Source organism: Lycorma delicatula, chromosome 11, assembly GCF_047948215.1.
Source record: "Lycorma delicatula isolate Av1 chromosome 11, ASM4794821v1, whole genome shotgun sequence".
Taxonomy (NCBI): domain Eukaryota; kingdom Metazoa; phylum Arthropoda; class Insecta; order Hemiptera; family Fulgoridae; genus Lycorma; species Lycorma delicatula.
In genome coordinates this window covers 5,796,733-5,818,999 of record NC_134465.1, presented here as the reverse complement: position 1 = coordinate 5,818,999, position 22,267 = coordinate 5,796,733, and the positions used below count along the sequence as shown (strand labels likewise).

Sequence of the window (22,267 nt, the reverse complement as noted above, 5' to 3'; positions counted from 1 at the left end):
TTCAATATGTATTGTTACGACATATCTCTCGACTTCCAAATCAGCTGATTTGGAAAGACGCGTTCACCACTAGACCAACCCGGTGGGTTGAGTCGTATGCCTGTCTTCAGTCATATAACTGGTTTGATGCAGCTCTCCAAGATTCCCTATTTAGTGCTAGTCGTTTCATTTCTGTATACATCCTACATCCCTAACAATTTGTTCTACATATTCCTGCCTACACAGTTTTTTTCCTTCTACCTGTCCCTCCAATATTAAAGCGACTATTCCAGGATGCCTTAGTATGTGGCCTATAAGTCTGTGTCTTCTTTTAACTATGGTTTTCCAAATGCTTCTTTCTTCATCTATTTGCGGCAACACCTCTTCATTTGTCACTTTATCCACCCGTCTGATTTTTAACATTCTCTTATAGTACCGCATTTCAAAAGATTCTAATCTTTTCTTCTCAGATACTCCGATCGTCCAAGTTTCACTTCCATAAAAGCGAAACCATACATATACTTTCAAAAATCTTTTCCTGACATTTAAATTAATTTTTGATGTAAACAAATTATATTTCTTACTGAAGGCTCGTTTCGCCTGTGCTATTCGGCATTTTATATCGCTCCTGCTTCGTCCATCTTTAGTAATTCTACTTCCCAAATAACAAAATTTTTCTACCTCCATAATATTTTCTCCTCCTATTTTCACATACAGTTATCCATCTTTGTTATTTCTACTACATTTCATTACTTTCGATTTGTTCTTGTTTATTTGCATGCGGTAGTTCTTGCGTAGGACTTCATCCTATATATGTTAATATATTTATTAAATATAATATATATACATTTCGAAAAATATAACTTTACGATACATAAATAATCCATTTTTGAAATCAATTCGGTGAATATTACGTGGTTTTCTTTCAATAATCGTATTGAAATTTAATCGTATCATATGTATTTGTTAAGTTTAGTTATCGATACGAAATAATTTTATTAATACACATTTGATAAAATATAGGAAAAAATTAATTTCTATCTAAAGATATTATATAGTTACACACGCATCTGTTTAGATAATCTAGCAGAACTCCCTTCTCTAATCGCTAACCGGGGGTATATTTGGGCTGGCGTAGCGTGAAAGTGTTTCACTACATACGAATATATTATACTGCCGCATATAACGTTCTCTTCTGACTGGCGCTCAATCAAGCTGATAATCAAAGTTATTAGCCTACAAAATGTCTATCCGTGTACAGTTATTATATGTTATAAATAAATAAATGGCCTGCATTTGTAAAAGCCTGTTTTCCAACTATATCAGTGTAATAATACAAAATCGTTTATTATTCTCTTTGTTAAAACTATTGCTTGTAATATGAATCTGTTTATATATGTATGTATGTATATATTTATAGTTTTTAATCAAAGAAATATAATATATTTTGCAAGTAGTAAATTATATTGTCTGTTAAATATTTAAAATAATATAAAAGAAAATTATTAACGGTTTTAGTGGATTGTACTGTACAATCCTAATCATAACGCTAGTTTAATTTGAAAAAAAAACAACAAAAAATAATAAAGTCATTAAAATCTGCTGTTATTTTTTTTAAAACCGAATATCTAATATTATTAATCCACAATTTGATTGTTGCTTATGTTAATAAAAAAAATCAGGTTTTTAAATCTCAATTTTAATTGTCTACAAAACAAAAACGAGTAAAGGTTAAAATTATTATTTAGATGAAATCGAATGAATTTCTTATTTAAATCGTCCAACATGTTTTTATTTTTATAAAATTAATAACATCTTTTAAACTGTTCCTTATCATAATCTTAGTTTGATTGTTGTATTAAAAAAGCTAACATTACAGTTGTAGGATTTTCCTGCCACGCAGCTTACAGACGTACATACACAATTTAATTTAAAATATTTATAATTTCACTTAAATGTAATATTTTTTGTTTAATTAATTCAATCATTTTAACTAAAGTGCGCCCGTATACCGTTTTATTCGCGCGGGTGTGCCGATATTAGCTGTCACTTTAAATATTTTTTTACTTCGTTCGTACAAAGAAGTATTATAATCGCGAAAAATTTCGGTTTTCAGATTTCAACGGAAATATCCATTATGATCATCCATGAACCCATTTTGACTTGTTTCGGCTTGACGTCTGTACGTACGTATGTATCTCGCATAACTCAAAAACGATTTGCCGTAGGATGTTGAAAGTTTTGATTTAGGACTGTTGTAACATTTGGTTGTGCACTTCCCCTTTTGGCTGGAATCGATTGGATCAAAAGTGTCCAAAAAAATGCCTAAAATCCAAGAAATTTGGATTTTGGACTTTTCCTAACTGCAGTAATAAGTCCTCATTAAGAGCTTTTCAACGATATATTATAAGTCGTATTTATTTTAATTGGTTTCAGAGTTATAGCCAAATAAAATTTTAATTAATGAAATATTTGAATTTTACTAGGGGAAAGCACATCGGTTAGAATTAGACTTAATCTCCTTTTTTTTTTTTTTTAATTTTTGTTTTTCATTTAAATATACTGATTTATTAATAATATTAACCGCTGATTAACAAAAGTGGTTAATAATTATTAACCGCTAATTCTAAAAAAAGTTTTACGATAAATAATAATTCAATAGTAACAATAAAAAAAAATATGAAAAATTATTATTTTTATAAATGAAAATAATAATTTTCAAAATTCTTTTGAAAATCGTTTGTTCAAAATCTTAAATCTCCGAAAGTTCTTCACCGATTGCTTTGAAATTTTGACACAACGTTGCATTCGAATACGCGCGTGTTTTTATATACCCAATACGTCATACCTGTTACAGGTAAAATCATGCTTTTTTGGGAAAAAAAACCAGCGCTATCTGTTGGACGTAAAAGCCACAAATGCTATACTAAATGTTTTACGATTTCATTTCAGTATTTCTGATATGTGCGTCCGCTATAGATTAAAAAACTACTGGACCGCATTACGCGCGGGGAATAAAGGAAAAATGGAAAAAGTTAAAAGGAAGATGGGAAAAATGGAAAAAGAAAAAAGGGGAAATTTGGTAAAAGGAAAGGGGAAAGGAGAAAAAATAAAAGGAGAAAAAGTGAAAAGAGGAAGGGGAAATGAGGGAATTAATGAGAAAGGGAGAGGAAAGAGTGAAATGGGAAATGGAAAGGGAAATAGGGAAAAGGAATGAGGTAAATATGAACTGGGGAAAGGAAAATGGTGAAAGGGTTTAAGGGAAAAGGATAAAAAGAAAATGAGAATGGTTAATTTTTTTGAATTTATAATATTATTTATTATAAATGAATTATTAAGTGATTATTTATATTATTTATTATTTTGTGAATTCAAGGTTTGAATTTTATGTAATTTGATCATTTTCTGTAATGTTCATTTTGTTAATGTTTTATCAAACTTTCAGTTGTGTTCATTTAATATATATATACACAAATCTAGCAATAGCGAAGCATTGCCGGTTCATTTTATTTCATTAACTAGTAAGTTAATGAAATAAAATGTTATGTACTTTTCATTTAAAAAAAAATGTGTATATGTAATTTAATAGGATGTAATTTAACAGAATTGACATATTTTTCTTGTTTTATATACCCTTACTAGTGATGTGAAGATATAATTTTTGCCGGTTATATTTAGTAGTTTATCTTCATTGAATGGAATATATTATTGGATAGCAACTTGCCATGCTATAAAGGAAGACCTCCACTTTATGGCCTTTCACAATTGAATCTGTGGAACACCCTTGTAGGACAAATTACAGCTTTTGTTTATTTTTTGATGGGGTTTGGATGTAAATTACCCTTAAATCATCTTTGTTAAAGAAAGCAGCTCTTACTGTAACTTGTTCTACTACGGATATTTCATTCTTCAATACGTTATACAAGTATCTTTAAGAAAAACGGGAAATATGTTGAATACAATAATTTAATGTACTACTATTTTTGTTCTGTATTTAAATTATTTTTGAAAAATATGTTATTATTGTATATATTTATAAAAATTATAATAATCGTGTAATTCTTTTTTTATCAGGTCCAGAATACTGGGGAAGAATTAATCCAGAATGGAGCCTATGTAACAAAGGACGTAGACAGTCTCCTATTAATGTCGATCCTCAACTTCTTTTATTCGACCCGTACCTTGAACATATAAATATCGATAAGTGCAAGGTAATGTATTAACAAAGAAAAATTCTTTTTAATTTTTATTATGAAAGAGCGGGCATCAACAGCTATGGTCATTAGCTAGGTAGAAATTGATAGCTTATGAAAAGATGCCATGCCTGACCGGGATTCAAACCCGGGACCTCCGCACCAAATCCGGAGATTGGCTACGGAGATGCGCACTCAGCTACAAATGCCCACTCAGCTACGGAGATTGGAAAAAAAAAATTAAATCTTATAATACGTTTTAATAACTTATTAAGTAGTTTGTGGAACTAATACAAGTAGATTGAAATATTCACCGTCTAAATTTCTATTAAAAAATTCTCTTTTAATTACATGTTTTACCGAAACGTAAGAAAAAAGGCCGAAGACTGGAAATGTTTACAATTAATTGCCGGTTCCAAAATTAGATAAAAAGTTAGGAATGATGGTATTTACCGTTACAAGTTATACTTTAATATTGTCTAATTGTTTTATTAAGTTATTATAATAGTAAATTATGCAATGAGCCTATAACGAGAGCCATTGATGTACGACTGCGAATAAGTTACGGTGCGACCCTTGGCGAATGTCATAAAATCTTCACAATAACGCATTGGAGTTTCATACCGTATTTTTTCTACGGCTGAAAAAACATTATGCATTAAACATTTCTGTAACAATCGGTTGATAGTTATTAATTTGTGCCTTTTCTTTAATATGAAACGATGTTAAAAGTATTTCTTCTTCAGAATCCCGATATAATTAATAAAATGTTAAAACAGTGTAATATAGAAACGTTTTGTTACACGTTGGTATACTTTCAAAGTATTTAGTCTCTGGTTACTAACTACTAAATCGGATTAAAATCAAAATAAAAAAATTTAATGCGGGCAACTTATGATTACCTTGTATGCCTATTAAATTACATTTACATTTTTTTTAAAATGAAAAGTACATGAAGTGTTATTTCATTAAAAACTTCTTATATTTTATCTTTTTTTTTAATTATTCATCGTAATTTCTTTTACAATGAGAGGTTAATAATTATTAATAAATTAATATACCAGGGTTATTTTTTTTCAAGTTCCAATCGGTCATGTACAAGAACCAAACAGTAACAGAAACAATCGAAGAACATAAGAAAGAAGCCGTAATAAGTAACGGAGTCCGACAAGGATGTTCCCTGTCTCCGTTACTTTTTAAACTTTACATGGAACTAGCAGTTAATGACGTTAAAGAAAAATTTAGATTCCGAGTAACAGTACAAGGTGAAAAGATAAAGATGCTACGATTTGCTGATGATATAGTAATTCTAGCTGAGAGTAAACAGGATTTAGAAGAAACAATCAACGGCATGGATGAAGTCCTACGCAAGAACTATCGCGTGAAAATAAACAAGAACAAAACAAAAGTAATGAAATGTAGTAGAAATAACAAAGATGGACCGCTGAATGTGAAAATAGGAGGAGAAAAGATTATGGAGGTAGAAGAATTTTGTTATTTGGGAAGTAGAATTACTAAAGATGGACGAAGCAGGAGCGATATAAAATGCCAAATAGCACAGGCGAAACGAGCCTTCAGTAAGAAATATAATTTGTTTACATCAAAAATTAATTTAAATGTCAGGAAAAGATTTTTGAAAGTGTATGTTTGGAGTGTCGCTTTATATAGAAGTGAAACTTGGACGATCGGAGTATCTGAGAAGAAAAGATTAGAAGCTTTTGATATGTGGTGCTATAGGAGAATGTTAAAAATCAGACGGGTGGATAAAGTGACAAATGAAGAGGTATTGGGGCAAATAGATGAAGAAGGAAGCGTTTGGAAAAATATAGTTAAAAGAAGAGACAGACTTATAGGCCACATATTAAGGCATCCTGGAATAGTCGCTTTAATATTGGAAGGACAGGTAGAAGGAAAAAATTGTGTAGGCAGGCCACGTTTGGAATATGTAAAACAAATTGTTAGGGATGTAGGATGTAGAGGGTATACTGAAATGAAACGACTAGCACTAGATAGGGAATCTTGGAGAGCTGCATCAAATCAGTCAAATGACTGAAGACAAAAAAAAAAAATCGGTCACGAAATTAAAACCACAGTGAAAATAAAATTTTTTTTATTTGTAACAAGTACTTACAAAGTTACGCTATTTCTCTAAATAGTCGCCACTTCGATGTAGACCTTTGTCGTAGCATGGTACCAACTTTCCAATACCCTCGTCATAGAACGGAGCCGCCTGTGTTTTCAGCTACGTTTCTACGCTGGTTTGCAGCTCGATGTCTGTGTCAAAATGTTGTCCTCCTAGCCAGCGTTTCATGTGAGCAAAGAGCTGAAAATCGTATGGACCCAAGTCCGGGCTATATGGTGGGTAAATAAGAATAAGCGGAGAGGAATGTTGTCATCAGGAATTGTCTTTCTCCATGACAATGCTCGGCCGCACACTGCAGCTGTAACAAAGAAGATCCTGCAGAGTTTTAGTTGGGAAGTGTTTGATCACCCACCATACAGCCCGCACTTGGCTCCATCCGATTTCCACCTCTTTGCTCACATGAAACGCTGGCAAGGAGAACAAAATGTTTGCCCAGACATCAAGTTGCAGACCAGCGTAGAAGCATAGCTGAAAACACAGGCGGCTCAGTTCTATGACGAGCGTATTGGAAAGTTGGTCCCACGCTACGACGAATGTCTAAATCGGAGGGACGACTATGTAGAGAAATAGCGTAACTATGTAAGTACTTGTAACAAATAAAAAAAATGTTATTTTCACTGTGGTTTTAATTTTGTGACCGATCAGATCTTGAAAAAAAATAATCCTCGTACTCTCATCTTATGATTGGTAAAAACAAAGAATTCGATTGATTGGAATTTCGTGGCAGATAATGATAAGAATTAGTCTCACCTTATGATTCGTTAAAAAAACAACGAATACGATTGGTTGGAATTTCGTTCATGATGATGATAAGACTTACTCTCACCTTAGGATTGGTTAAAAAAAACGAATATGATTGGTTGGAATTTTGTGGCTGATAATGATAAGAATTACTCTCACCTTATGATTGGTTAAAAAACAAACAACACGATTGGTTGGAATTTCGTGGCTGATAATGATAAGAATTACTCTCACCTTATGATTGGTTAAAAAACAAGCAATACGATTGGTTGGAATTTTGTGGCTGATAATGATAAGAATTACACTTACCTTATGATTGGTTAAAAAGCAAACAATACGATTGGTTGGAATTCTGTGTCTAATAATGATAAGAATTATTCTCACCTTATGATTCGTTAAAAAACAACGAATACGATTGGTTGGAATTTCGTTCATGATGATGATAAGAGTTACTCTCACCTTAGGATTGGTTAAAAAATCGAATATGATTGGTTGGAATTTCGTGCCTGATAATGATAAGAATTATTCTCACCTTATGATTGATTAAAAACCAAAGAATACGGATTGGGTGGAATTTTGTGCCTGATAATGATGAGCACGTCCGTATACTGTGCGCTTGCTCACATCGTTGCTACGGTTATTGCCCGTCGATATTAAATTAGGCAAATATGTGATAACAATATATATATTTTTTTTTTCACTTACTTGTGGACACGATAACTGCCGTAATTTTGCGCTAATCACTTTCAAATTGTTCCTTAAAATCCCAAAATCTCGTTCGAGTTCGTTAACGGCCGAAATCGGACTACGAGGGTCGACGAGGGGGCTTTTACGAAAAAAAAATAATTATAACTTTCTTATTAAGTAAAATATCTAATTCGTTTAAAGTTACTACTATTCTTTGGATAAGGGCCTAGAACCTATTTAAAACCTATATAAGTAAAGTTTTTTGATATCACCAACCATTGACACAGGGTGGAAATATTGGGTTTTGAAGACAAAAATTCATACCTTCCGTAACAGGCACAGTATTGAATCGGTTTAAAGTGATCGTTAGTCCTCTAAACATTACGTAAAACATTTATGTAAAAAGATTTTTAATATGACCAACCCTTACGGCAAGGGATGACCAAAATGTTGGTGGTATTGTAAGAAGATGGGGGCTTGTCGTATGCTAAACATGTGAAACTTTTTTCATATTCAATCATTATTGAGTAAATTTGAAGTTTTTTTTAACTTTGAGGCGGAAATCATTTTTATCCCTTACTTCAAATGGTTCCTTAAAAATAACTCGTCCCAAACTCTCGGTCGAGTTCGTTAACAGCCAAAATCGGACCGTGAGGGTAGCTGTAGCACCGGTGATATCTACCTCCGCCTTCCGGTATACCGAAAAAGATTCTTTTTATTTAATAAAAGATTGTTTCTTGTAATTACAAATTCTTTAAGTTTGTTAAGTATTGTACGATTTAAAAAACAAAAATTGAAATAGTTACGTTCTGGTTCCATTTTTCCCCCTCTTTTTATAACTTTTAACTCAAAATATCACGGTTTTAAACCTATCCCAGATTGATAATCAGAATTCTGTCTTCTGCTATAGAAATACAAAATACGTTTTCGTATATTGTTCTTCATACTTAGCATCGGTGTTAAAAAAAGTTTGAATAATTCTTTAAATTTAAAATTCTTGTTTTAGAAAAGCCTCCTTTGAAGAAGAAATTTTAGTCTACTGAGAAAATATTATTTACTGTCATATACATAAAGCATGTTTGAGAGGTATCTAGCAGGGAAATAAATTTGACGTTCGGAATAAAAGTAGGATTTCCCGTCTCATTATAATTTTTTAATAATTGTAACGATAATTATAATTTATCATTATAATTTAAATAATTTTTTTTAATTAATGAAGTTAACTTCAATCGATATTTTCTCAATAATTTGTAAAATTAGGTAATTTGATCGATTGTATTGTGCAAATAAGGGTAAAAGTCTAGCAGACTATTCGTTGCGGGTTACATCGAGAGAACGTTAGGGACATTGATTTTATCGATTCGTTTCATCTTAATGAAAGTTAAACGTATAGGGGAAGTTAGAAAAGTGAAACGGAAAATAAAAGAGAGAAATGAAGGAGGTGGAGAGGTTTGTTTTAAGATGGACAAGTCGAACGAAGATAGATAGATGGATGTATTGTTAGGAAGAAATAAAATGATGAAGAAGACGTCTTTAGTTTGTTTCTCCTCTGACCCTCTGTCCTTGTCCAAACATTTTCTACACGAACATTGTTAAGATTGGTTTGGTTACAAGAATAGTATTACTTGTTTCTTCGGTTTTGTTACGGGAGAAGACATTGTGGATTTAAAAGTACATGCTTGATTTATAAAAAAGACAACAAAAAAAACACAAAAACGGTAGAAAATAAAATTGAGGTATATCGATGTATTCTTTCGGTTGTTCGAATGAAAAAAATAAAAGGGAAATAGGACAGGGTATAGAAAGAGAAAGAAAATCTTTACCGCTATATTTTCCGTTTCTATCGCTAAAAATCGAAGTACCTACGAGATAAAAAAAAGATTTAAACTTGACCGACATGCTTACTCCTTAATCCTGCATCTACTTATTATTAATGGACTTTACGAAGAACCTAAGATTAAATAAATAAAAGAGAAAGAAGGATTGTAGATGAAGAAGATCAAGTTAAAAGAAATCTAGAGAAACTACTTGTAGAATTTAGTGCTACTACTATTATCGCTAGTAATACGGCTCGAAGAAAACTTTTAACAACTGCACGATATATTTTTAACCATTCAATTCAAGTTTCTTTGTTTACAACCCCGCTATATAATGTATACGTGTGGATTACGTCTATATTCATGGTAAACCTACACGGACGTATATATACGTGTAAAGAAACACTCTAGAGAATCACCCGCAATAATTGATGTATATACTGAATAAGTTACCGATGAAAAAAATTACTAGATCCTTGGTTTTATGTCAAATTGTCTTTAATTTTTTTATATTGTTAACTCTCCATGCTGTGAAATTATAAATTATAATTGTTGCGTTAGGTAACTGGTATGTTTATTTACTTATTACAAAGCAACACCAGGCTTATGCCCTATTACAGTAACTTAATGATAGATGAATTTTGTAGAGTTTGATAATACGATACCTAACTGGGATTCGAACCCGGCTATATTATGTTCGGCTATATTATGAGGTATAGTGATTCGTAATCGCATTAGGGTAGTTAATATTTTATATTTTTGTAATAAAAAAATATCATTTTTTATTGATTTTTAGCAGACTCGGCAATGCTTCGCTATTGCTAGATTTGAGTATATATATATATATATTAAATGAATACAATTGAAAGTTTGATAAAACATTAAAAAGATTAACATTACGGAACTTCATAAAATTTAACCTTTCACTTTATCTCTTTTTCCCTTTTCCCTTATTTCCCTTTTCCCTTCTTCCTTTTTCCCTATTTCCCTGTTGTTTTTTCTTTTCCCCATTTCCCCTCTTTTCTTTTAAATCGGTCTAGTAGTTTATTAGACTATAGCGTATACACATACGAATATTGCCTTTTATATACATATAGAAGAAGAAAGTCTGTTTGTAAATTTGTTTGTTTGTTTCGTAAATATCTCGACACCGGCGCCACCTAGCGGGTATAGTTTTTGCAAAAATTTCTCTTTTCGCATAACTAATATGTATTCTGAATATGAGCCAGATCGGTTCACAAATACAATTTTTCCACATATCTCAACTCCAGCACCACCTAATGGGTCCATTTTTTGTAAAAATATTTCTTTTCACCTAACTAATATATATTCTAAATATGACCCAAATACGATAATAAATGCAATTTTCTCCAAATATCTCAACCCCAGCCCCATCTAGCAGGTCCATTTTTTGCAGAGATATTTCTTTCCGATGCAAATAACACATATTCTGGATATGAGCCAAATCAGACCGTAAATACAATTTTTCGAAATATCTCGTCTCCAGCGCCACCTAGCGGGTCCAAACTAATTCAGAAACCAGGCATGCGTCCAACCATTACCCAAAGTTTCATCGCAATCGGATAAACGGTTTAGGAAGGCATAAGAGATATACAGACAGTCAAACATTCTTTTTTATATATATACATGTATTATCCAATATTTTTTTACAATTGCAGAGAAATTGATTAAATTGATAATAACAGGCCTCATTATAAGTAAAAGACACATTTATAGATTAATTATAGTGTTTTTTTTTTTTCGGTTGGATCAACTATGGATCGCATTAAAAAACAACTTTGCATTTTTTCCATTTTCTACCTGTATTCACTCATTCCTTGACTTCGTCTCTTTTTTTGGAAAGTTGTCTTCGCCTTTTTCCTGAAAAATCTTGGTATTTTATTATTTTATTTCTGAACGTATTTCGGTTCGAAATTTTATCTTCTTTAATATTTAATTCCTTTAGATATTTTTCGATTTGTATAACCAATTTTTAATTTAAAAAGATAATTAAAAACCGTTTCTTTTAATTTGTTTTTCTTTATCCTTTTTATTTGTCTGTATAAGTCTGATCTTCATTTTCTTATAGAATACGTTACTTTTTCAAACTTCTGGTAAATCTGTTTATTTGATCTTATAATATTTTGATTATTTTTACATTTAAATTCTAAAATTTTTCTTTAAGTTTTCCTTTTTTTAACTGTTTTTGTAGAAAAATTTTTCTAATTTTAAATTACAAATTTTATTTTTAAATCTGCGGGTGGCGCAGAATATTTTTTTTTCATTTCAATAAATCTCTACTGCGGTCCTGCATACGTTAATATAATCTATTTATCTCGTGTTTTGACGGTTTTACGAAATATATATTTTTTTTCAATTATTAAAAAGTTAGTTTTTCCACCGTTTTAGTGGTCTTAAACTTGATGTACAAAAATTATATTTATGCATTTTGATTAACATTAAATTAGTGCGTTTTAACCGTCTTGATAGCTTACACCGTTATTGCATAATTATTACAAAATTTTAATTTTGGCTGCGATTTTGAGGTGAATCCGACGGCTGATCGTGGGCATTCGTATATTTTGTAATCCTCTAATGATGCTTAATCCGAACCCGAAATAAAAATCAAAATACGAGACAAAAATTGTTCACACACATACATATTGAATTCAGTAACGAGCCATTTGTTCGTTGAAAATGAAATGTTTATATTGAACATTATTTTTACGTACTTACAATTACCAGATTTTGATAAAATATTTTTTATTTTTTATAAATATCATTCTTTTTTCCTTGTTCTTTTTCATATTTATATATATTTTCATTTGTATATAATTTTTTGTAAAAATATACACGGATGTACAGTTTATAGTTGTAATAGATTTTTTAAGGAATTAATCAATCTTTTTTTTTAAGAAAATAAAATATTTCGATTTTTCAATGATAATACTAATTAAAGACAAATAAACTAAATTTATTTACATTTTTAGCTTTTGATTTGTAGTTAGTTTCCGTTAACATACAAATATGAATAGGAATCACAACCGTTAAAGGCTATCTTATAAAAAAAAGATTATAATAATTAGTATAAATTAATGTAGAGTAATGGTTGATTCATTGCATATTTAGGTCTCCAATTATAAATTAATGGAGAATGAATATTATGTCATACAGTTTCTCTTCGGTCACGACAAATTTGGGAAATATCTCTACCGGTTAGATAGTAGAAGGATGTTCAAGAATTGCATTGCGGGCTGCCGGACACTCCTTACCGTACCTTCTTTGAATGTTCTCGGTGGGATGGGGCCAAGTTAAATTGTAATCTCGGATGGATGAAACCTGAAACCGCTGTCCCGTACATGTTAAAGGGTTTAAGGGAATGGCTAAACATGGAGAAACTCATTGCAGACATTCTAAAGAGGAAAAATAAAGGATTACAGAGAATGAGAGCAGACTAAAGCCGGGGTGGAAGACGTGGTGGGAAGGACAGCCCCCTGCTGAGCTGCCGTTCGTCCGTGCAAGCACTGACGAACGGCAGCCCAGGTTACCCCGGTAACCCCGCCCCACCCGGTTGACCCCCTTCTGAAGTTAGAAGCAGGCAAATTAAAATAAGAAGATTCAGATCCGGCGGGCCGACCTGCCATGCCGGACCTACTGTCGGAAGGCGAGGAGGCCCGTTAGAGTCGCAAGGACACGCCCCTTGGACCGAGTCATGTTTGACTGCAGATTCGGTCCGGGGGTGTAGGGGGGAAAACAAAAAGGTCTCCAATAAGTTTCTCTCTCTCTCTTTCTTTTCTCGATATCTTATCTCAGTACACTGACTTTTTTAAATATCTATTTAAAAAAAAAAAAAGTAATTATATCTTTATTATTTACTACAAAATCAACGTATTTTAACTTTTTATTTAAATAATAGGAATTCACTATTACACTATTTATTTTAACTAAATATATAATATCAGTTAACCAATCAAGACTCTCAAAGTGGCAAAATTTTAATTGTAGTTACATTTACTGGCGTAGAAATAATTTTTTTATTAATTCATATTAATACATACAAGGTGTCTAAAAGTCCCGCACCATAGGGATATATACGATTTATTTACAATATCTGTTCAATATGGTTTCCATATACGTCGAAAACATAGTTGAAAACGGTCTCCCGTCTTCCACAGATTGTTGATCTCCAAGTCAATCGTTACAAACTGGCACACAGTTGTGATGCGCTCTCGCAGATGGTTTTTGTCTCTGATCTTGACAATGTAAACTTGGAATTTTACATAACCCCACACGACATTATCCATCGGACTTAAATCTGGGGATCGTGGAGCCCATTCCACTTGTCCCCTAACTACCGATCCACTGAGGAGGAGGAAGCGTTCATCTAGCCGATCACAAACTTGTATACCATAGTGCGGGGGTGTACCGTCCTGCATGAACAATTCTGGTGTTCCAGAACCCAGCAAATCCAAATCAGGCAGTATTTCATTTTCTAACATTGCCAAGTAAGTTTTGCTGTTAACTGTTCCGTCAAAGAAGTACGGGCGAATTATTCGGTTTTCCACAAACCGCACCAAGCCACGATGCGATCAGCTCCTTGCTCCTTACTGGAGATAAACCAGTGAGGGTTACTGTCCGATCAGTACCGTAAGTTATGTCTACCTTGCATGTAGATGAAAGTTGTCTTCGTCAGAGAATATAATTTTAAACAAAAACTCTGGGTCAGAAACAAATTGTAAATTTCCATACGCCGATCAGGATCGTCTTCTGACATCTGGTGTAACACTTGTAACTTTTACGGATGATATTTTTTTTTTGCAAGATCCTCCATGCTGTTGACCCAGAAACTCCCACTTGCAAGCTTGTTCGGCGCTTGTTCGGCGAATTGGGTTTTTCGGACTTGCAGATACTTTCGTTAAAACCCCTTCTATTACCTTTTCTAAAGTGCTCGGACATCCAGTTCTTTTAGCGTTGGCGACACTACCTGTAGCTTTGAACTTTACTAGCAGTATGCCAACTGTTGTGTGCGACACTAGCTCTCGTTTAGATACCTCATATTAAATTCATCTGCAACTTGTCTATGAGAGAATCCTCTTTCACAAAGGAGGGTAATCTCTACCCGTTCATCAGCGGTCAACATTTTTTAGTCTTTCAACTAGAAAAAATAGCAAATTTAGTAAAATCCCTATGGTGCAGGATTTTTGGGACACGTAGTACATTAGTCTTACGTATTGATTGTAGGTAAATAAATGAAAAATACACGTCCTCACGAATAGAAGATTAATTCGGTAATATTTTTTAATTATATATATAAAGTATTTTTGCCATTGTCCCCTGCATCTATTTCAGTTTTCAATGCTCCATTCTTTATGTATTTCACTAAAAGTCGCGACATTATCTAATCAGTAATCTCGATCGCTTTAATAACTAACAAAAAACCACTTCTTCAGGTATTAAATAAATCATTTCTTTCAATCTAGATTGTAGAATTATAAACAGTGAACTGTTTAACAGTTCGAATAAAATAACAAATTTGATATTCCGATGAACTTCATAGAAAATACTAAACGTTATGGTACATCAGTGGTATTTTTCACTAAATCATTGCCGACGTAATGTTACGTCTATGCCATACAATGTATTAAATTGATGACAAGGATGCCAGTTTATCATAGTACTACGTTTTTCAGTTATATCCACTTGTAAACAAACTGAACTCATTGATATAGTAAATAGCCGTATTAAACGACTCATTCCTAATAAAATATAGTATACGTTCGTTACGTTTGCTGCAATTCTTGGGATATGATTTTACTTGAAGCGCATCGCACATAATTTTATTCATACGCTGCTGTTTCACAGCCAATTAGAAAACAATAACATCTCCTTTGTGTCTAAATTTGGATAGTACTAAAATAAATAAAGTTTATAATTTTTAATTTTTGTTTATTTAATGACCCTTAAAATGATGAAGAGATGTAACTAGTTAATGATACGATTTAACGGCCGATCCACTATAATAGATACCCAGGGAAAAGCCAGTGGAAGAGTTAATAAGTATAAATTCAACCGTTGAAAAAGGTTGGGCAAAAAGTGACGCAACCTTATGAGAAAATGAGCGAGTTATAATTGTTGTTTGAAGCGGCCTCCATTACACGATTCACATAATCGAAAACGACGTTGCATGCTCTTAAACACATTTTGTAACGTTTGTTGAGGAATTGCAGCGAAACTTCGTACAATTTCACTCTGCAATTCGGGAACGGTGTAAGGATGAGTTTTTTAAGCGCCTCCTTAAGGTATCCCTACAATAAAAAGTTAGGAGATGATAAATCAGGAGACGGAAGAGGTCTTAACTCTTTCAGAATCACTTATCCATGTATCCAAGAAATTCATAGTATTGGCTGTATGGTTTGTCCTGCTGAAACCACGTGTCCTCTAGCCGGTCACGCAACCCCTTAGGATAAGACACCACCTTATGACGTTACCGGTCACCGCACTATCCCTTCCGTTCCGAGCCCTAAGGGGCTGTACCGGAGGTCGTCTTTAGACCCTCTAATTCTCAGTCATCAGCCAGGCCTCGGTCGGGATGCCACCGATGCAAATGCCTCGACAGACATTTGGATCGGTAAAATACAAATCAAATTTTGCCTTCACGTAGGCCTCAAACGGACATCTTTACATCCAACCTAACATGATTCCTTCAATCTAACTCACTGAGACCGCGGAAGCGTGGATCCTGCGCTTAGTCTAAATTTTACAACACCATTCTTGACTGCGAATGCCTCAGAAAACTTACGATCAATTGTTCTGGTGTTACCGCTTGCGGTCGACAATTTTTTGCTGCATCTACTACAGTTCCTGTCTCTTGAAACTTGTCGTACGGCCGCTTGATGGAGAACTTGTTTGGTGCATCCACACCGTACTTAGGCATTCTGGGTCATAACTGGTACATTTAAGTATTGTGTTGAGGGAAAATGAACGTTCTCTAATGCAGTGTGAAACCCATTTTTCCTCAATTAAACATCCAATAAAAGAAGGAAACATTCTTCCATAAGATTGTGTCACTTTTTGAACGCTAATATAATTCTTTCTTCGGATATTTTCAGTAATCCAAATCGATTGGATTACACTTTGGCATATCTTATTGTCCTTTTAACTTACGAATTTACTTTCTTATTAATAATTAATTTTTGTGGTTCAATTGAGATAATAAGTACTCTAGTATATCGCCAATCGGCAAATAATAATTAAATATATTGTTTTTAAGCTTTATAGTGTTGATTTATAAAAACTAAGTTTTTATTTTAAAAAAAAAGATTAAATTGTAAGTTTTTGTTTTTAATTTCTGTTCAGGTTAACGGTATACTTTTGAATACCGGACAGTCGTTAGTGTTCAGAGTAGATAAAGATTTAAAACATCATGTGAACATATCTGGTGGTCCGTTAGCTTATCGGTATCAATTCGAAGAATTGTATATACATTATGGTACTGTTGATCAAGTGGGCTCTGAACATAAAATTGGTGGTCAATCGTTTCCGGCTGAGGTAAGTTATTTTTTTCAATATTCTTTACTAAAATATATTTAATTTATAAGTTTTACTTTAGTCGACATTTTTTTTGGATAAAATAGAATATACCTTTTCATTTCATGTTGTAGCACATTAATACAGAGTAATTAACATAGTTCCACGAGCGAATTCCACTTTCTACTTCAAATGTTTAAATACCAACATATAAGCGACTTAAATGTTACCCATAATTTTTTTGATTTAAAAAAAAGAAGCTATTATTCAGCTTGTTATCACGTTGTGATAAGATTTTATGATTTTAAACCGGGAATGAAACACGACACTTACACAGAATCATATACAGAGCTATACTGCCACTCCATCATACCGTTAAAGCACATCACGGTTACGAACTGGGTGGGGGAGGGTGGGCGTCTGGATGCGTCTCAAAACGGGTGTCTTCCCCTACGGGGTTGGGATGTTACTCCATCAACAGCATTCTTGGAATTAATTTGAAGCAAAACGCTCATATTTACAAGTGTCCGGTAATCCTTCTTTATTAGAGCCATGTGTAGTTAAAGATTTTGACGTGATTTCTGCACCAAAAGTAAAATAATAAACAAACAATAATATTCAGATATAAATATTATTAAGAATATTTTTTTTGGGATGTAAAAAGTTTATTGTTCATCAAGACTAAAAAGTAAAAAATACAAAAAAACCAAAAAAAAATATATTCTTAAACAATAAACAAAAATATATTTGATTACATATAAAAAATTATTTTTTAAAAAAGCTTTTATTTAACTAATATTAATATTAACATTAATAAAAAAGGGAAACAAATTAGAAAAACTTTCTAAAAAGTAGAAAACAAGAATTAAATCAAATTGATAATTAAAAAAAAATATATATATAATATATTAACAAATATAAAAATGCACTGAAAAGTAAAAAATAAATTATATAAATATCTAATAAATAAATGTAATAATTATTAAATTTTAAAATTAAAAGTAATGAAAATATTCAGTTAAATAAAAGTGCGGCGCAGTTTTTATAACAATCTTTTCGAATAAATATTTATAGATATTTGCTTTATTTTAAAATATATTTTTTGTTTATTGAGGTTGTTTAGTATATGTATATACTTTATTTATCTGTAATAAAATAACTCAAGTTTTAATTTTTCGATGGTTCAAATTTGCATCGAGATGACCTTTAAGGATTAATAAGATTAAAAAAAAAAATTAAATTTAGAAATCTTGCACAAAGTTATTACATTTTGACGGCGATCTGAAAAATTCATAATTATTATCATTATTATTATTGTAATCGTAATTATGAATTCGTTAAATAAAAATTCTTAATTAATTAAAATGAAACTTTTAGCGGAAAGAGTGCGTTCAATTTGGCTTAGATTACAGGCAGAATTCGAAGATGAACTTCAACTATGTGAGAACACGTACAAAGAAAGCGAGTGGATGCATTTTACCATATTGTTACTAGTTAACCCACCGGGTTGGTCTAGTGGTTAACGCGTCTTCCCAAATCAGCTGATTTGGAAGTCGAGAGTTACAGCGTTCAAGTCCTAGTAAAGCCAGTTATTTTTACACGGATTTGAACACTAGATCGTGAATATCGGTGTTCTTTGGTGGTTGGGTTTCAATTAACCACACATCACAGGAACGGTCGAACTGAGAATGTACAAGACTACACTTCGTTTACACTCATACATATCATCCTCATTCATCCTCTGAAGAATTATCTAAATGGTAGTTACCGAAGGCTAAACAGGAAAACGAAAGAAAAGATTGTTACTAGTTGCTAGTCAGTCTCAACTGGTGAGGTTCCAGCAGATCTTTCCACCTCCTCGCGTCGTTATTGAAAATGAAAATGAAGATTAATTGTTGTAAAAATAAATGCTGTGTTGTTTTAAATAAATTATAAAAACTGAGCTACGCTTTTATTTAACTAAATATTTTCATTAGTTTTACTTTTAAAATTTAATAATTATTACATTTATATTGGTTATTTATTAGATATTTATATAATTTATTTTTTACTTTTCAGTACATTTTTATATTTGTTAATTATTATATATATATTTTTTTTTAATTATCAATTTGATTTAATTCTTGTTTTCTACTTTTTAGAAGGTTTTTCTAATTTGTTTCCCTTTTTTTATTAATGTTAATATTAATATTAGTTAAATAAAAGCTTTTTTAAAAAATAATTTTTTTATATGTAATCAAATATATTTTTGTAATTCTTTTTTTTTTTAATTTTTTTTTTTTATATTGTTAACGTGATTATCAGTAGTAGTCGCTGTGTAAAATTATTCAAAAGTGAAATTTAATATCGAGTGACTTATTATTATGTAATATTAGATTTTGAAACTCTATTATATAAATCTATCAATTTAAACAGATTATTCTGCTCAAAATATACCTGGTGTTTTATTAAATTAAAATTTTTATATTTATAAATGTAATACTTTTCCAAATGCTCCAGTTTGTTTTTAACGTTACAAATTTCTAATATAGTAAGATTATTTACTAACGCGTCTTCCCAAATCAGCTGATTTGGAAGTCGAAAGTTACAACGTTCAAGTCCTAGTAAAGCCAGATATTTTTACACGGATTTGAATATTAGATCGTGGATACCGGTGTTCTTTGGCGGTTGGGTTTCAATTAACCACACATCTCAGGAACGGTCGAACTGAGAATGTACAAGACTACACTTCATTTACACTCATACATATATCATCCTCTGAAGAATTATCTAAATACGGTAGTTACCGGAGGCTAAACAGGAAAAAGAAGAAGAAGAAGTAAGATTATTTACTAAATCTGTAATTTTATGTCCATTTAAAATCAAGTGATGTGCCATATTTGAAAAATTTTACTTTTTATTTTTAAACGTTTGTAGATGTTATGAGAATCTTGCTTTAAATGATCTATCAGTTTACCTATGTATATGGTATCACGGTCTGTGCATTTAATTTTATATATCAGCAATACAAGATTTGCAGGATGATCTGTTTAAATTGGTAGACCTGTATAATAGAGTTTTAACATTTGATTAATAATTTTCATCGGTCATGACTTGGTTGACGAAATAACTCAATGCTAATATGATAATTATGGTATTTTAATAAGTGATGATGAATCTAAAGGATTTGAAAAGCCCTTATTAGATTGATGGTAAGATCAATGTTGCTTTATATGTGTGTATGTGGTAGTTTATAATACTAATTATAATTCGACACACAGACAACATGTTATATATATATATATATATATATATATATATATATATATATATATATATATACACCGGGTCGCTGAAAAGTAACTTACACCCTCTCGTTCGTTTTTATAATAATTGAATGCGGTTTTAGGCATTCTTCTTTGTACTTAGAGGCTACTTCAATGAACGTATATTTCAGTATTTTTGATTTTTGGGTAGTGAGGAGCGGGGAGCAACTCAAGAATTTCAAATCGGACCAAAGGTCATTTTATATATCCTTTTAAAGTGTTCGACGAGATGAAAAAAAAAATTCAATTAAAACTAAATTCTGATCGCCCTATCCAAAATGACGGCCAACAATGTGTTTGATTCAAATAGAGAACTACGGTTATACGTATGCTCCCCTTTAATTTTTTTGTTGTTCGAAGTATCCCGATTTTATCTTTGGAAATATTCTCCAATAAGAGAGGCTAATTCAGTAAGATCCAATTTAGAATGTTTTGCCTACAGGGATTCGGCAGGGAACAGGGGCGATTCAAAAATTTTAAATGGGACATACGGGTGATAACCTGTTTTAAAAATTTTTGCGAGATAAGCAAACTGTATAAAAATAATTAAATTTTGACGATTTAAGAAAAATTGCGACCACAAATGTCAACGTTAATTAAAAATTAAAAAAAAAAAAAAAAAAATTATTTAACCGGTCAATTTTAAAATCAACGGGTATTTTTATGATTATTTTAACTGTCTATTAAAATAAATATTAAATTGATAGTGGATAATTAGAACGTTAAGAATGATAACGTCCAAAAAAATGTTGAACTTGAAATAATTTTTAATGGTATTTTAATCAACAGTGTGAATTAAACGATTCCGACTGATGTAAAAAACGGAATGGCGTCATCTAATATTATCAACGTCAAGTTTATTGGCCTATTAAAATACCTATTACTCGTACACATGTAGATATGTATGTATTTGATTTTTTTATATTTGTATTGAATACGTCCTTTCCTAGTGTAGTTTCATTTTTATTTTCGTACGCACGCGAATATGTCTGTCCGTGCTAAAGAAACTTTATTGTACTTTTGTTTTCTTTTGTAACTTTTTGATACATTAAACGGCCAATCAATGAAAGTGGTAGTACACTATATTTAGAGTGATACGGTTACGGGCTGTTTCAGGCGACTATATAGATTGATTGTAAGTGTGAGGGGGTGGGAGTTAAATGGCAGGGAGTAACGTAAAAATGGATTGTTCACGCGAAACCGTGCTTATTTCTTTTTTTGTTGTTGTTTTTTCTTCCTAGACATTTAAGAAAATGTTTTGAGAAACTGAAACAAACAAATTGTATATATGATGGATTAAGTTCAAATAAGAACTCTTTGCAAAAGTTTAGTAATAGTAATAACGATAACAAAAATAATTACTCTATCCGTCATCCATTTTTCTTATATTTAATTAAGCCTTCTCCTTTTTTGAATGTTTTTTTTTTTTTTACTGTTTATATACTGTGTAGATTTTTATGTTTGCTTACTTTAGTCAAGTTATAATAGTACAAAATTTTAATTTTTATTAAAGGATAAAAAAATATTCCTTTTGATAATGTGACAGTCACAAAAATTTAATAACGTTAAATTCTGTTTAGCATTTATTCAGTTCAATTTAAATATACACGAGGGTAAGTCAGTTATTACCCCCGATGTAGTTATAAATTTTATTGCAATACAATTAGGAAACTTACATGTACATCATTTTTCAACATAGTCCCCTTGCGATACAACGCACTTGGTCCATCGTTGCACAAGCTTCCTGATGGCCTCATAAAAGAAGGTTTTCGGTTGAGCTACGAGCCAGGAATGCATCGCTTCTTTCACTGTTTCGTTCGAGTTAAATCGACGGCCCCTTAATGCCTCTTTGAGTGGACCAAACGATTGGTAGTC

General features: G+C 31.7%; 1 protein-coding gene across 1 annotated transcript in view; it reads left to right on the top strand.

The window, feature by feature from the left end:
• CARPA (Carbonic anhydrase-related protein A) overlaps positions 1-22,267 on the top strand; it is a 483,368-nt gene that overhangs the window by 190,775 nt on the left and 270,326 nt on the right. The window contains exons 3-4 of the mRNA XM_075378891.1: positions 4,054-4,190; positions 16,917-17,108. Of these exons, the coding sequence (XP_075235006.1) occupies positions 4,054-4,190; positions 16,917-17,108 (329 nt within the window). The remainder of the gene's footprint in view (positions 1-4,053; positions 4,191-16,916; positions 17,109-22,267) is intronic.